A 12580-nucleotide genomic window follows, 5' to 3' on the forward strand; every position below is an offset into this window, starting at 1 on the left:
CTAGACCTTGCCTTGGTGCTTCATCTTTTGATGCCCAATGACTATTTTGATTCGGCTCACACCCTTCACAAATTTTAATTTCCACCTTCTCTCCTATCTATACCCCAAATATGAGTCCTAATTCTCAAGACTAGGGCTAGTCCTAGCTCAGGACCATGGTACCATAACACCCCGGTCCTCTCAATTAGGACCAAAATTTGGTCCTCACAATAGTCACATAAAGTGAGTAGAAAATTAGATCCCATGTCAACCTACCTAGAAAATTCAAATAGTTTTCGAGTAGTTAGGTATAAAAGGAGGTCTACCCCTCTCATTTCAAACCTAAGTCATCAAATGGTCTCAATTACACTCTAGAAAATTCAATTCAAGTGAGCAAGCAATCAAGCATTCTTCAAGCATTGAAGAAGAAGTGCAGTCATGAAGTTTAATCATTCAAGATGACCTCGATGATCAACCTTCTATGAAGATATTTTACAAGACATCATAGAACCTTTGCATGAGGATTCAAACAAGCTTCATCAAGTTATATATTTCAATTACAAGCATTTAATTTGAAATCTGGCCTTTCCCTAAAAAAGAAAGCATCTTGCTACAATTTACATTACAATTTCAAGGTTAATTCGTAACTGAGCTTTTATCTAAGGCAAACCCCTATCCATAATATTTGTCTTCTCTTTTTGTGTACAAAGATTCGACTCAGAATTTGTTAGATATTCCAACAGTTGACGATGGTGAACAAGCTCAGATTTTTACAAAGCAAAAAGTAGAGGACGAAGGCAACTCACCTACTCAATCTCTTAAATTTTTTCCAATCTTATGATAGTGGATCTAATGCATCTCCTTGATCTAGAATAGATCCTACCTATATACATTAGAGTTAAAGGACTAGGGCAACCTAGCTAAACAATCCCAAAAAATCAACCTAAACTTTCAAGAATAGGTTTTGATTCTCTTGTTCTACTCAAATCCCTATATTTGGCTCTATCTGATGCCTGTAGCACTTTTCTATTTTTATTTTATTTCAATTATCTATTTCTTTATCCTAAATCATATAATTCAAATCCAAATTTCAACTAAAAGAGGGTGGAAAACTAAACCAGTGAATCTAATAAGAATTTCAACCCTTTTCCTAATTCAATTGTGGCTATCTGTATTTTATTTACCCATCTTTCAATTTATTGGTTTCCTAGCTAAGATTAATGGTTTTATTATGTTAATTGGTAAAACCCTAATTTCCCACTACGAACACATTTTTGGGGAACCCGACCTGCTTCATTCCTATTTCTGATTTATTGTTTCCCATCTTGTTCACATGCACTTTAACATTCAAATTTTCACTCATATATCATATTTACAATTGAACTGCATAAATTTACAGGTTAAATTCATAGAAAACCTAATTTATTATTTCTAAAAATGACTTGTGGGTTGCATAATTTTTTAGTTGTGTCTTTCAGATTTGATTGCTATGACATGTTATATTTATATTTGGATGCATTTAGTGTTCAACTTCATAATTTACATCGTTTAATTCATTGGTTAATCAATAATTTTTACGAAGAAATTGCATTCTTTAATCATAGTTTCCAACCTTTTCATTCAATTTTCCTCCCTTGTGCATGAGTTTTGTTACCCTTAGTCTTACATATAGTATTCTAGTGAGAAGTTATAGATATAGGGCTTCCCAAGGTCTAAATAGTAAGGATATGAAGCCCTAGTTGGATAACTTAATCCACGTGAATTTTGGTGCTTCCTCTAATCCAACAAATATCACTTATCCCCATTCACCTCATACTTCTCATGATGTGGAAAAATCACTAGCTAGGGTTATTATTGACCAATTGGAGAAGATTGATAATGAGTTTGAAAATCTTCAACAATGGATTGGTCATCAATACTCGGATAGTGAGGCAATCCCCTTGATTGAAGTATTGAAAATAATGGTGCAAAGTAATAAGATAGAACATTGTTGATTTGTTCTGTGGCCTTTCTCATATTGTTGATACTAATATTGTGCCAATCAAGATTTATGTTGAAGTACTTGGTTATTGTCAACCTACTAGCCAAGTTAATCATTCCATTCATATGTCTACATTTACATCTTCTATCATGACCACTTTCACACAAAATGTTAATCCTACACATGTTATTCATGGGGGAAATCCTATTAATCAATATTCTTAGATACCTTCTATTGCAAGTCTTCCATTTTTCACAACCATCTCCCATACTAACATACCAAAATGTTTCCCTTCCTTATTCTCAACCTCTACCTACTTACAACAATGTTTCTCCTCCATCCTAGTCCATTATGTCCAATTTCAATCCATCCATCGAAGCAACCATCAATAACCTAGCTCAAACTATTACATCCTTACAATATCAATTGGCTTCCATAGTTCAATGTAAGTCCAATGTTCGCACATTTGATGTAAAAACCCCACTATCTGATGACATTGTCAATGTGGTTCCTCCTTAGAATATGAAAATTCCCCAATTTAAGGTGTACAATGAAAAAGGTGACCGCTTGACTCCTTTGAAGACATTTCAAATTTTGTGTAGTGATTTTTCTTGTGACCAAAGACTTATGGCCAAATTGTTTACTATAACATTTAAAGGTAAAGCCTTGCAATGGTATTGTTCTTTGTCTCCTTATTCTATCACTTGTTTTCAACACTTTCAAAATAAAATTGGTCCTAGGATTACTTTGACTTATTTGATTCATTGTAAGCAAGGACTTAAAGAAAAAAATGTGATTTCATTAGTAGAAAGAAAAATTTGCATTCACAAATTTCTTATCATGTGCCTAATCATGATGTTCAAAGAATTTTTATTGCTAATTTATAAAATGATATTGGAGATAAGCTTATATTTTCTGAGTTTACTTCTTTTATGCAATTGTGCATAGGGCTTAACAACATTGATTATCTTTTTTCATCATTATATAGAATAAACTATCTTTCATTATTCTACCAATAGAGGAAGTGAAGTCATTTGTAACGATGTTTTCAATCAAAACCTTCAAAGGTTAAAATAATCTCTATGATCAATGCTACAAATTTTAATATTTAGCTATGATCTTAACAATTAATACTACATTTTTTTAGACTTAGCTATGATCTCTATGTTCAAAACTATAAATTTAAATATGTAATGATGATCTTTACAAAAATGCCACAATTTTTTTGCAATTGATCAAAACTAGATGTTTTAGATTGAGAAAAAATGTCTAAGAATCAGTATAATTTTTTAGATTAGCAACAATATTCTCAATCAATGTTACAACTATTTAGATTTAGTGATGATATTTGCAATCAATCTTATAGTCCTTTAGATTTATTAATGTTTCCAATGATCAATGCTATAATTTTTTTTATTCTAAATGATCTTTACAATTAGGACTATAACTTTGTAGAGTTATCAAATTTGATGCACTTTAGTAAGTTCAAGAATTTAAATAATTTAATGGTTTTAGTCTTTTTATTTAATTATGGTGTCAATTATCTAACTATAAATGGAAGAAATTAATAGTGTATATTAAGACACCCTTAATTTTTAGCACTAGTTTCTCCAACATCACAAATTATTTCTTAGGTTTCCAAATTTATTCTTTTCTAATGCCTTTTTGAATGTGTCTACCAATTGATCTTGTGATTTATAAAACTCCAAGTAGAATTATCCATTGTTCACTAGTTCTCTTGATGAAATGGTACCTAGTATCAATACATTTGCTTCACTAATAACATACAACAAGATAATTACTTTATTTGAGTCATAAAAAATAATTACTGGTCAATTAAATCAAACATTTAAACCTTGGTCAATTGCTATTTTGTTTCACATGAGAATTTATGCTTGTTAAAATTTTTGAAAATTAGATACACGAATTCATTTATAATTAATTTTTATACTATCTTTTGAGAGTGTTTCTTCTACTATCATTTCCAACACATTTTTTTAATAATAACTTTTAAATCCAAAAATAGTATAAGGATGAAGATCTCAATACATTTGTTTTCTTTAAATGGTGGGAACACTAGATAAATTAGACAATGTGAAATGATTTTTTTGTAACTATGTTATTTGTAACATTATTTATGGTTTTTTCACTTATAATATATCAAAAACCTTCTTTCTTTAGCCTCACACTTTCTTCAATGGGTACTCTAATTGCTTTCTTGTACATTCTCAAACCTTTTTTAGTTATAATAAATTTTATTAATAATCTAAAAACTAATATTTCTTGTACAAATCAACCTTTCTAATTATCATAAACAATGAGAAGATTTGTAGATTCAATAACACTATTATCTCGAACCTAATACTCTTGATCTTTAGCTATATCACAACGATGAATTGATTAATGAAAAGAATAACACTAATCATTTGTACCACTTGAGACATTACATAGTGTAGTCTTATACCTTAGAGGCACACATTTTCCTTTAGGTATGCTTCAAGTAAATGATCCAACAAATTATTTTCTTCTTTCAATTTTGATATTTCATCCTTTTGTAAACTATTTTCGTTTGTAAGGATTATAGATTGTTTGTCATACCACTTCAAGTTTTCTTCTAATTCATCATTTTTTCTTTTTAACTTTCATTAATTTTTCTTCCAAAATATTTTTTATCCATCAATTTTTATTTTCTTTCTTCATTATTTTATCCATCAGGTTGGAGCAAATTTTTTGTATAACTTCTTACCCCTTTTCTTGAAAAATAAAGAAATGCTACCTTCTAAAATATATCATCTTCTTTCTTCCTTTAAATGATAACATTAGATATTTCTGAAAGGAAACATAGGATATTTTCTTTGAAATTTAGAGAGATGCCCAAAATATACCTAACTATAATAAGTATAGATGATAGGCAAATGTTAGGAAAATCAATGACAAGAACACATATCTTTGAGATTGTAGGTACATCGATATTACATGTTGCCAACAATTAATATCTCTACAACAAGATGTTTTTCTCATAGCCTTACTCCTCAAAAGGCAAGGTTGGTGCAATACAATCTACATAGTTCACACTCAAATTAGATGGAACCATATTTGCTCCATTTATATATGACAATAGATATGCATAAGTTTGTGCAATACAATCTACATAGTTCACACTCAAATTAGATGGAACCATATTTGCTCCATTGATATATGACAATAGATATATGCATGTGACTTTTCAACAACATTTTAATGGAACTATTTAAATGATTTCCAGGGACATAAAAATGAATAACAACCATACAATTCAATTATTTGCAATTTTAAAATTTCCCATCGATCTTTTGTGAATAAATCTTTTAACTTAAAAAAATTGACATATCTTGCTTTTTATTCTTCCACACTCTCAATAGTTTCTAACTATCATTTTTTCTTTCACAAATTCTTCTACAACAACCAGGATCTAATAACAATCGCTACATCTGTCATTCATTCTTTCAAAAATTCTTCTACAACAATCAGGATCTAATAACAATTGCAACAATCAGGATCTAATAACAATTGCCGAAATTGGAGATCTTGAATATATTTGCTCTATTGTCAAATAAATGGATCCAGTGTTCTCTAAATAGATAACCTACATGATAACAGGTATCTCCTCTATAAGACACGACTTTACAAAACAAATGTGTTCAATGTGATTAAATATTTTTTTAACAGATCTAATATTAAAATTAACAAATTGATCATCATAATTTCAAAGGATACATCCTTGAGGGAACGCAAGATGAGTTCCTCCAGCAGTTACCATGGAGTTTCAGCATCTCCATTGCTTTGCACTTAGTTTTGGGGGTGCAGTCGACCTGGAGAAGCATGCACAGCTTCGTCACGGCGTCGACATGCAACATCTCCTTCAAAATACGCTCAGACGGACAGAATTGACAAAGCGACCAAAGGATTCGAACAGCTTTCTCGGTAGCCGACTGAGATACTCGAAATATTTTCTTAGAGATCACAGGGATGCCCATGGCGTGGTCGACCATGGCAACCCTACCTTCGGCACATCTGCATAACACGTCAAGAAGACATAACATCCACTCGCAGGTGCTCTTCGTTTCCGATGTCTGTTCGGGAAGTGTTTCAATCAAGATGGAGACTGCCCCTGCCTCGATGGCTTTCATTCTGCTGCGCCGGCTGTTGATGCTCATTGTGGTCAACACTTGCAGGGCAGCCACTGTAGCTTTGTGGCATACCTCCTCCGTCACCAGCTCCAGCAATCCCTCTATCAAATCATCATTGCCATTCATTACAATCCGTTTCACACTTTTCGTTGAAACTTTCTGTAATAGCACGGCGGCATGAAGCCGGCCGTTGCAGGTGCCCCTCTTGAGAATAGAACCAAGAGAAGCCAGGCAACTGGCCGTGGCGAGCGTCTCTACCGTGTCGTCGGGCAAGTGAAGAGCATGGAGAACCCCCAAGGCTTCTTCGCATGCCACCGCAACATCGTACGTTTCGTCAGATTCTGTAAATTGGCTTTCAATGAGGGAGATCAAGACGGCCGGTGCTTCCGACAACGCGATGCACCGTCTGTTACCTTCATTTTTCTCTGCCAGTGACCTCAGTTTTTTCAAAACCTTCACAAGAAATGGCGGCGGCGGGCAGGCCTCAATTTCTCCAAGTAATTTCTTGAGGTGATTGCTATCCAGGGGCGGGTCAGGAGTAGCGATGCGTGGGACACCCGCGGAGGAGATGGCGATGCACCACTGCTGAATAAGCCGGCGCAGGGTGTGGTTGGGGGTGAGGTCTCGATTATCGAGGACTTGCATTGTAGCTGGGCAGGTGTTCTTCTGCAACTCATACATCCATCTCTCGATGCTCTCCCTCTCGTAGGTAAAGCCCGTGCAGACGGTTACAGGATCCCGCATGATTTGCATCGATATTGGGCACACAAAATAGGAAGGGACTTCGATCTCCTCATCCATTCTTACTGCAAATAATACAAACTCTATAACAATTTTGACGTATTCTTATTATCTCTTATAGCGTGCGTTATGGAATATCTCAGCAATGGATTGAATTCATGAGTTCGAAACAGAACTGTGCAGATATGTATACCAAGTAAGCACATAAAGGATTGGAAGGTATAGATAGAGTCATGCTCACCATTGCAGAGATGCGGTCATTGCTAGAAGTCAAATCTTGCTAGGGTTGTGATCCTCAGACCAACCTACCAATTCAAATATTGCTTATGGTGTGACTCTCAAACAGCCAACCTATTCAACGGTTACTACACACAGCTTGTCATAGTCGTAAATTCCTGGAATAATTTAGGCCGCCTGTGAAACTATTACCGTAAAAAATAATCAATCAACAAATGTACTTCAAAATATATAAATTAAAAAGAAACGTTTGATCTTAAATATAATTTTTAGAGCCATACCTTTCACATGTCATTTCATGGCTTAAGAGTGATTAGGATAATTAATAAGTCAAAATCACCACACTATTGGTTTTCAAGTCAAAGAAGCCAAATTTATTTTGTTTATTTAGAGTACGTTTCAGTTACAATGACAGTTTCCTACAAAATTGAATACTTACAACGTCCTATTATTCACGTGATAAAATAAGACGAGAATTACCATAGCTTCATGTGTGTGTGGACACAGTAGTGTTTCCTACGTCGACATACGAAGAATGTGTAAATGATCAGTAATTAGCATAGCGACGGTGACACATTATCATGGATAAAACCGTATATTTAATTGTGTGGCGTGAATAAATGTGGTAGGGTTGCTTTAAATTGTAAAAATTAAAGTGCTGACTTATTATTATATCTTGTTCCTTTCTAGAAATGCCTCCTTTAGAAGTCACGAGAGCTGAAATGTTCTTATGCAGTTGCTCATTTGAATGAATCAAATTGATTATAAATTAGCAATCACATTGTGATTTGCAATGGCTATGAGGTACATGGAAGGTCAATTAGGGAAAATTTTGTTCTATTTTGAATACATCTATTATGTGTGTAAGTTCAATTAATAGGCCATTTAAAAAAAATGTTGTTTGTACAACCAAGGACTCAATCAAGAAGTGATAGCTAAAAATCGACTATACATCTAGACGTAGGATCCAAACATGACTAAAACAAAAACTCTGCATTGAGAAGTTAACTAGGTTCCATTACCAATAAGATCATGGCATGTTTGCAATAGAAAAATAGAGAGAGAGAGAGAGAGAGAGAGAGAGAGAGAGAGAGAGGGAGGGGGGGAGGGGGTGAGGGGGTGAGGCGGCAAGGGAAAGGTAGAGAGATGGAAACATAGAAAGATAAAGAGATGAGAAGTGATATAGATATAGAGAATGGGTGACATGGAGTGAATAAAAGAGAGATATAGATAATGAGATATCGATAGAGGGAGAGATGGGAATATAAAGGTAGAGGGAGCAAGAGAAAGATAAACGAGATAATACAGATAAGAAGAGAGAGGGGAGAGAGATAGAGATAGAGATAGGGAGCGAGAAACAAGGAGCATGTGTGAAAGTGTGAGAGGTATTGAGATAGAGATGGGGAGTAACAAGGAATAGTGTGAGCGAGGAAGAGAGATAAATAGACAAAAGAGAGAGAAATAAAGAGATATAGAAAGAGAGAGTGATACACAGAGAAAGAGATATAGGGATAGAAAGAGGGAGTGATAGAGATAGGCATGGTGGGAGGTTGAGGTTGAGAGAGAGAGAGAGAGAGAGAGAGAGAGAGATGTATGGAAATGTAAGGAGGTAGAAAAAGGGCAGAGAGAGAGAAAAATGTGGAGATGGAGAGGGAGATGAAGAGGAAGAGGGACAGGGGAAGATAGATAGATAGAGAGAGATGGAGAAATAAATTAAATGTATATATAAATTAAAATAAAAAATTTAAAATATAACTATTCTATAATAAATTTATGTTTTAATAAGATAAAAATTTATAAATAAAATTAATTCTATTGACTTTTAATTATTGCCTCAAAATCCCATATGGGTACCTGGACCCAACCTCTGGAATTTGGGAGTTGGACTCCTTTTTGCTATCTCTAGTCTTCTATGGGCCACATATGGCATTATGTGAATCGGTATGTGGACATAATGACATTGTATGTTGTCATTGATGTCACTATGTTGAAGAGGTGTGAACTAGCATATGTGAGAACTGGTATAACACTGTGAACCGGCATTTGTGCCAAAGTGAAGCGGTGTGCTTGTTCAAGGTGAACCGGCATATGGTTATGGGAACCAGCACATGGAAGCGTTGTGTGACTACCCGTTGGTAGTCTCAACTTCAGGGTTTCCGGTTGAAGTGCTTCAAGCATGTATGGCTCAACCGGTGATCTTTGTGTCATGAGTAAGCAGTATAACAATGAACAGATTGTGTTGCCACGTCAGCCTTGTGCACGTGAAGGATCTTGCATGAAGAAGACTATCCCTATCTACCTCGGGAATGTGCAAAGTTTGTAAATGGTGAAAACATGTGATGGATTATCAGCCGCCATGAAATCGGTGGATAATGAACGATGGAGAATGTCTTGAGATTTATTCAAGATCTGCTGCATTTAATACAGTATGATAAACGATCAGGATTGAACTATTTGAATGCCTTAACCTAACAGGTCTAGGGTGTAGGGTTTATGCTACCAACCTGTCTATTGTCCTATAAGGTCGATGTTGTGATTCTTTCAGAGGTTGTTGGCAAAAGTTGTGTGTGTGTATCCAAGAGAAGGGATACGAGATCTTTGCCAAACTAGAGGAGAGAAGTGATACCTGTAGAGTGTAAGTACAGAAGGTGAAGAGAAGCTTAAGCCGATCTGCATTGGCATTGAGTGTTGTTACCAGATCATTGTAATACCTATTGATCTCTAACCATCTCAACAGTTGGAAAATCCCCTAACAGGGTAGCCTTAACCAGCTTGCTGTAAATCCCTTAATAGGGTAACTCAAAGTTATTGAGATCTAGAAAGTTAGAGAGCTTTGGAAATCCTTTACCTATTGAGTTCTTGAAATCCTCTAACAAGGTACCCTTAACAGGTTTTAACCCTTAACCAGGTATTGTATCCATCCCTTAACCGGGTGATCTCTAATAGGATCGGTTCCTAGCATAACCTTTTGTAATGTCTTTAACCGGACAAGGCTTCTAACAGAGCGGACTTCCAAAGAGTTCAACAACAAGCTTGTGGGTATTCATCCCCACCGTGGTTTTTCCCAGTTGGGTTTCCACATGAAAAATATGTGTGTCATGTGTGATGCTTTTATCTTGTGATGCTTTGTTATTGCATGTTAAGCATATGATGGTTCTGTGTTTTATGCCTGTCAATAAAACATGTTGAACTAGCTATTGTGAAGATATGATGATAGATTACCTATTCATGCATAAGGGTGAAATGGTAGTGTAGTTTTGAGTTGAGTGGAAAACTTAGTGAGTAACTGGTTTATGATTGTTTTAGTTGTTCTGAGTCTTACTGGTTGCACTCTGTTTGAAACCGGTGTCACAGTTTGCCAGTCATTTAGAGTAATTGCTGCTGAACTGGTTTAGGTCTGTATTTTTTCTATACTGATTCACCCCCCCCTCTCAGTACCGGTTTGATACTATTCGTTCATCATTGAGTTATCAATTGGTATCAGAGCATCCTCCAGGTCCTCTGTGTTATAAGCTTAACCGCTTGAGGTAAAGATCCCAAACAAATGATGAAGAGGGAAGGTCCAAAGTTTAACAAGGAAAATTTCGGTATATGGAAAGATAGGATGAAGATATTCATCAGAAGCATGGGTGCTCAACACTAGAGTTATGTTGAGAACATCTATGTTGTCCCTACCGGAACTCTCACTGATGACCAAAAGAGAGAGATACAAGAAAATGGGTGAGTCATGGAAGCCCTTATTAGTAGTCTATCTGACATTGAGTTTATTGATGTTCAGGACAAGGTAAATCCCAAAGAGGTATGGGATGCTCTTGAAAATATCTATGGTAGTGATGAACATGTAAAACAGGCTAAGGAAGAAAGCCTGAGAGGGAAGTTTGGAGATATGCGGATGGTTGAAGGTGAGACCATTTAGCAGTATGGAATAAGAATCAAAATAGTTGTTGGAGAAATTAAGAGTGCAGGTGGTAAAATAGAAGACTCCACTGTAAGCAAAGTCCTGAGATCCCTATTGTTGGTCTATGCAATAAGGGTTGCTCCTATTCAGGAGCTGATCAATAGACAAGACTAAGGTGTCCTTGGACTCCATCATAGCAAAGTTGATAGCCTATGAGCTAAATAGTTTTGATGGCAGTGTTCAAAAGACTGAATCAGCTTTCAGAGCTTCTGGTGTACCATCCAAGAAAGGAAAAGAAGCAAGCACTAGTGGTGAACCAAGACAGAGCAGAGTAATGGATGATGAGGAGTTTCTGATGGAATTTGAAGCTCTACTTGCCAGGAAGCTTCCTAAAGGAATCAGTAAATACAAAGGTAAGCTACCTTTGAAATGCTTTTCTTGTAATCGGATAGGACATATTGCTATCAACTATCCTAATAGCGATATCAAGGACAAACCGGAAAGGTTCAGAAAATTCAAAGGAGGAAACCAGAGAAACTATTTTGTGGCAATTGATGAAGGTGTCACAGATGAAGAATCAGATGATGAAGAAAATGAAGATATTGTGTTTGTTGCTGTCAAAGAAGATGTGTGAGACAAGAAGGCTCTTGTCTCCCGGTTTGATAATTCCAATGAGTGGATCATTGATAGTGGTTGTTCTCACCATATGACTGGTGACCAGAGCAAGTTTCTATCCTTGGAGGAGTATGATGGTGGTGTGGTTCGCTTTGGCAATGATGCACCATGCATGGTCAAAGGCAGAGGGTCCATCTCTCTGAATGGAAAGAGTGGTGCTGACAATGTGTACTGGGTTGATGGTCTCAGACACAACCTTCTGAGTGTTGCCCAGCTAAATGATAGTGGCCTCACTCTGGAATTCAAGAATGGAGTTTGCAGAATCAAGGGAAAAGATGGTGAATTGGTGGCCACCGGCATGCAGACCAAAGGTAATCTATTTCAACTGAATGCAAATATAAGCACATGTCTTATGGCCAAATTTGATGATAGCTGGATATGGCATAGGAGACTCTGCCATGTAAACATTGATAACATTATAAAGTCCAGTAAGATCAAGGTAGTTAGAGGATTGCCGGTGCTAAGCAAACCAGATAATACCTTGTGCAAAGAATGTCAATTGGAGAAAATGTCTTTCTCAACCTTTAAAGGTAAATCTTTCACCGCTGACAACTTGCTTGATCTTGTGCATACTGATTTGTGTGGTCCTATGAAAACTAGGAGTGTGCAGGGTGATAGGTACTTCATGATTCTCACTGATGACTGCTCAAGAATGATGTGGGTCACATTCTTGAAAGACAAGTTTGAAGCCTTTGTAAAGTTTAAAGCTTTTAGAGTATTAGTGGAGAAGGAAAGCGGTAAAAGGATTAAGTGTCTAAGAACTCATCAAGGAGGGGAATTCACTTCTGGTGAATTCAACAAGTATTGTGAAGAATTTGGTATCAAGAGACAACTCTCTACCCCCCCGGACTCCACAACAGAATGGCCTAGGAGAGAGGAATAACCGGACTGTGGTTGAAG

At 35.9% G+C, this 12580-nt stretch overlaps 1 protein-coding gene across 1 annotated transcript; it reads right to left on the minus strand.

The window, feature by feature from the left end:
• Positions 1-5697: 5697 nt before the first annotated feature.
• LOC131038183 (E3 ubiquitin-protein ligase PUB22-like) lies at positions 5698-6930 on the minus strand. The gene has a single exon (XM_057970529.2). The coding sequence runs from the start codon at positions 6928-6930 to the stop codon at positions 5698-5700; it is 1233 nt and encodes a 410-aa protein (XP_057826512.2).
• Between the last annotated feature and the right edge of the window lie 5650 nt (positions 6931-12580).

The sequence above is a fragment of the Cryptomeria japonica genome, chromosome 11, assembly GCF_030272615.1.
Source record: "Cryptomeria japonica chromosome 11, Sugi_1.0, whole genome shotgun sequence".
NCBI classification, from domain to species: Eukaryota; Viridiplantae; Streptophyta; class Pinopsida; order Cupressales; family Cupressaceae; genus Cryptomeria; species Cryptomeria japonica.

What these genes read in the sequence shown, in the direction of transcription:
- LOC131038183 (XM_057970529.2), bottom strand. Translation starts at nt 6,930, where the DNA reads ATGGATGAGGAGATCGAAGTCCCTTCCTATTTTGTGTGCCCAATATCG.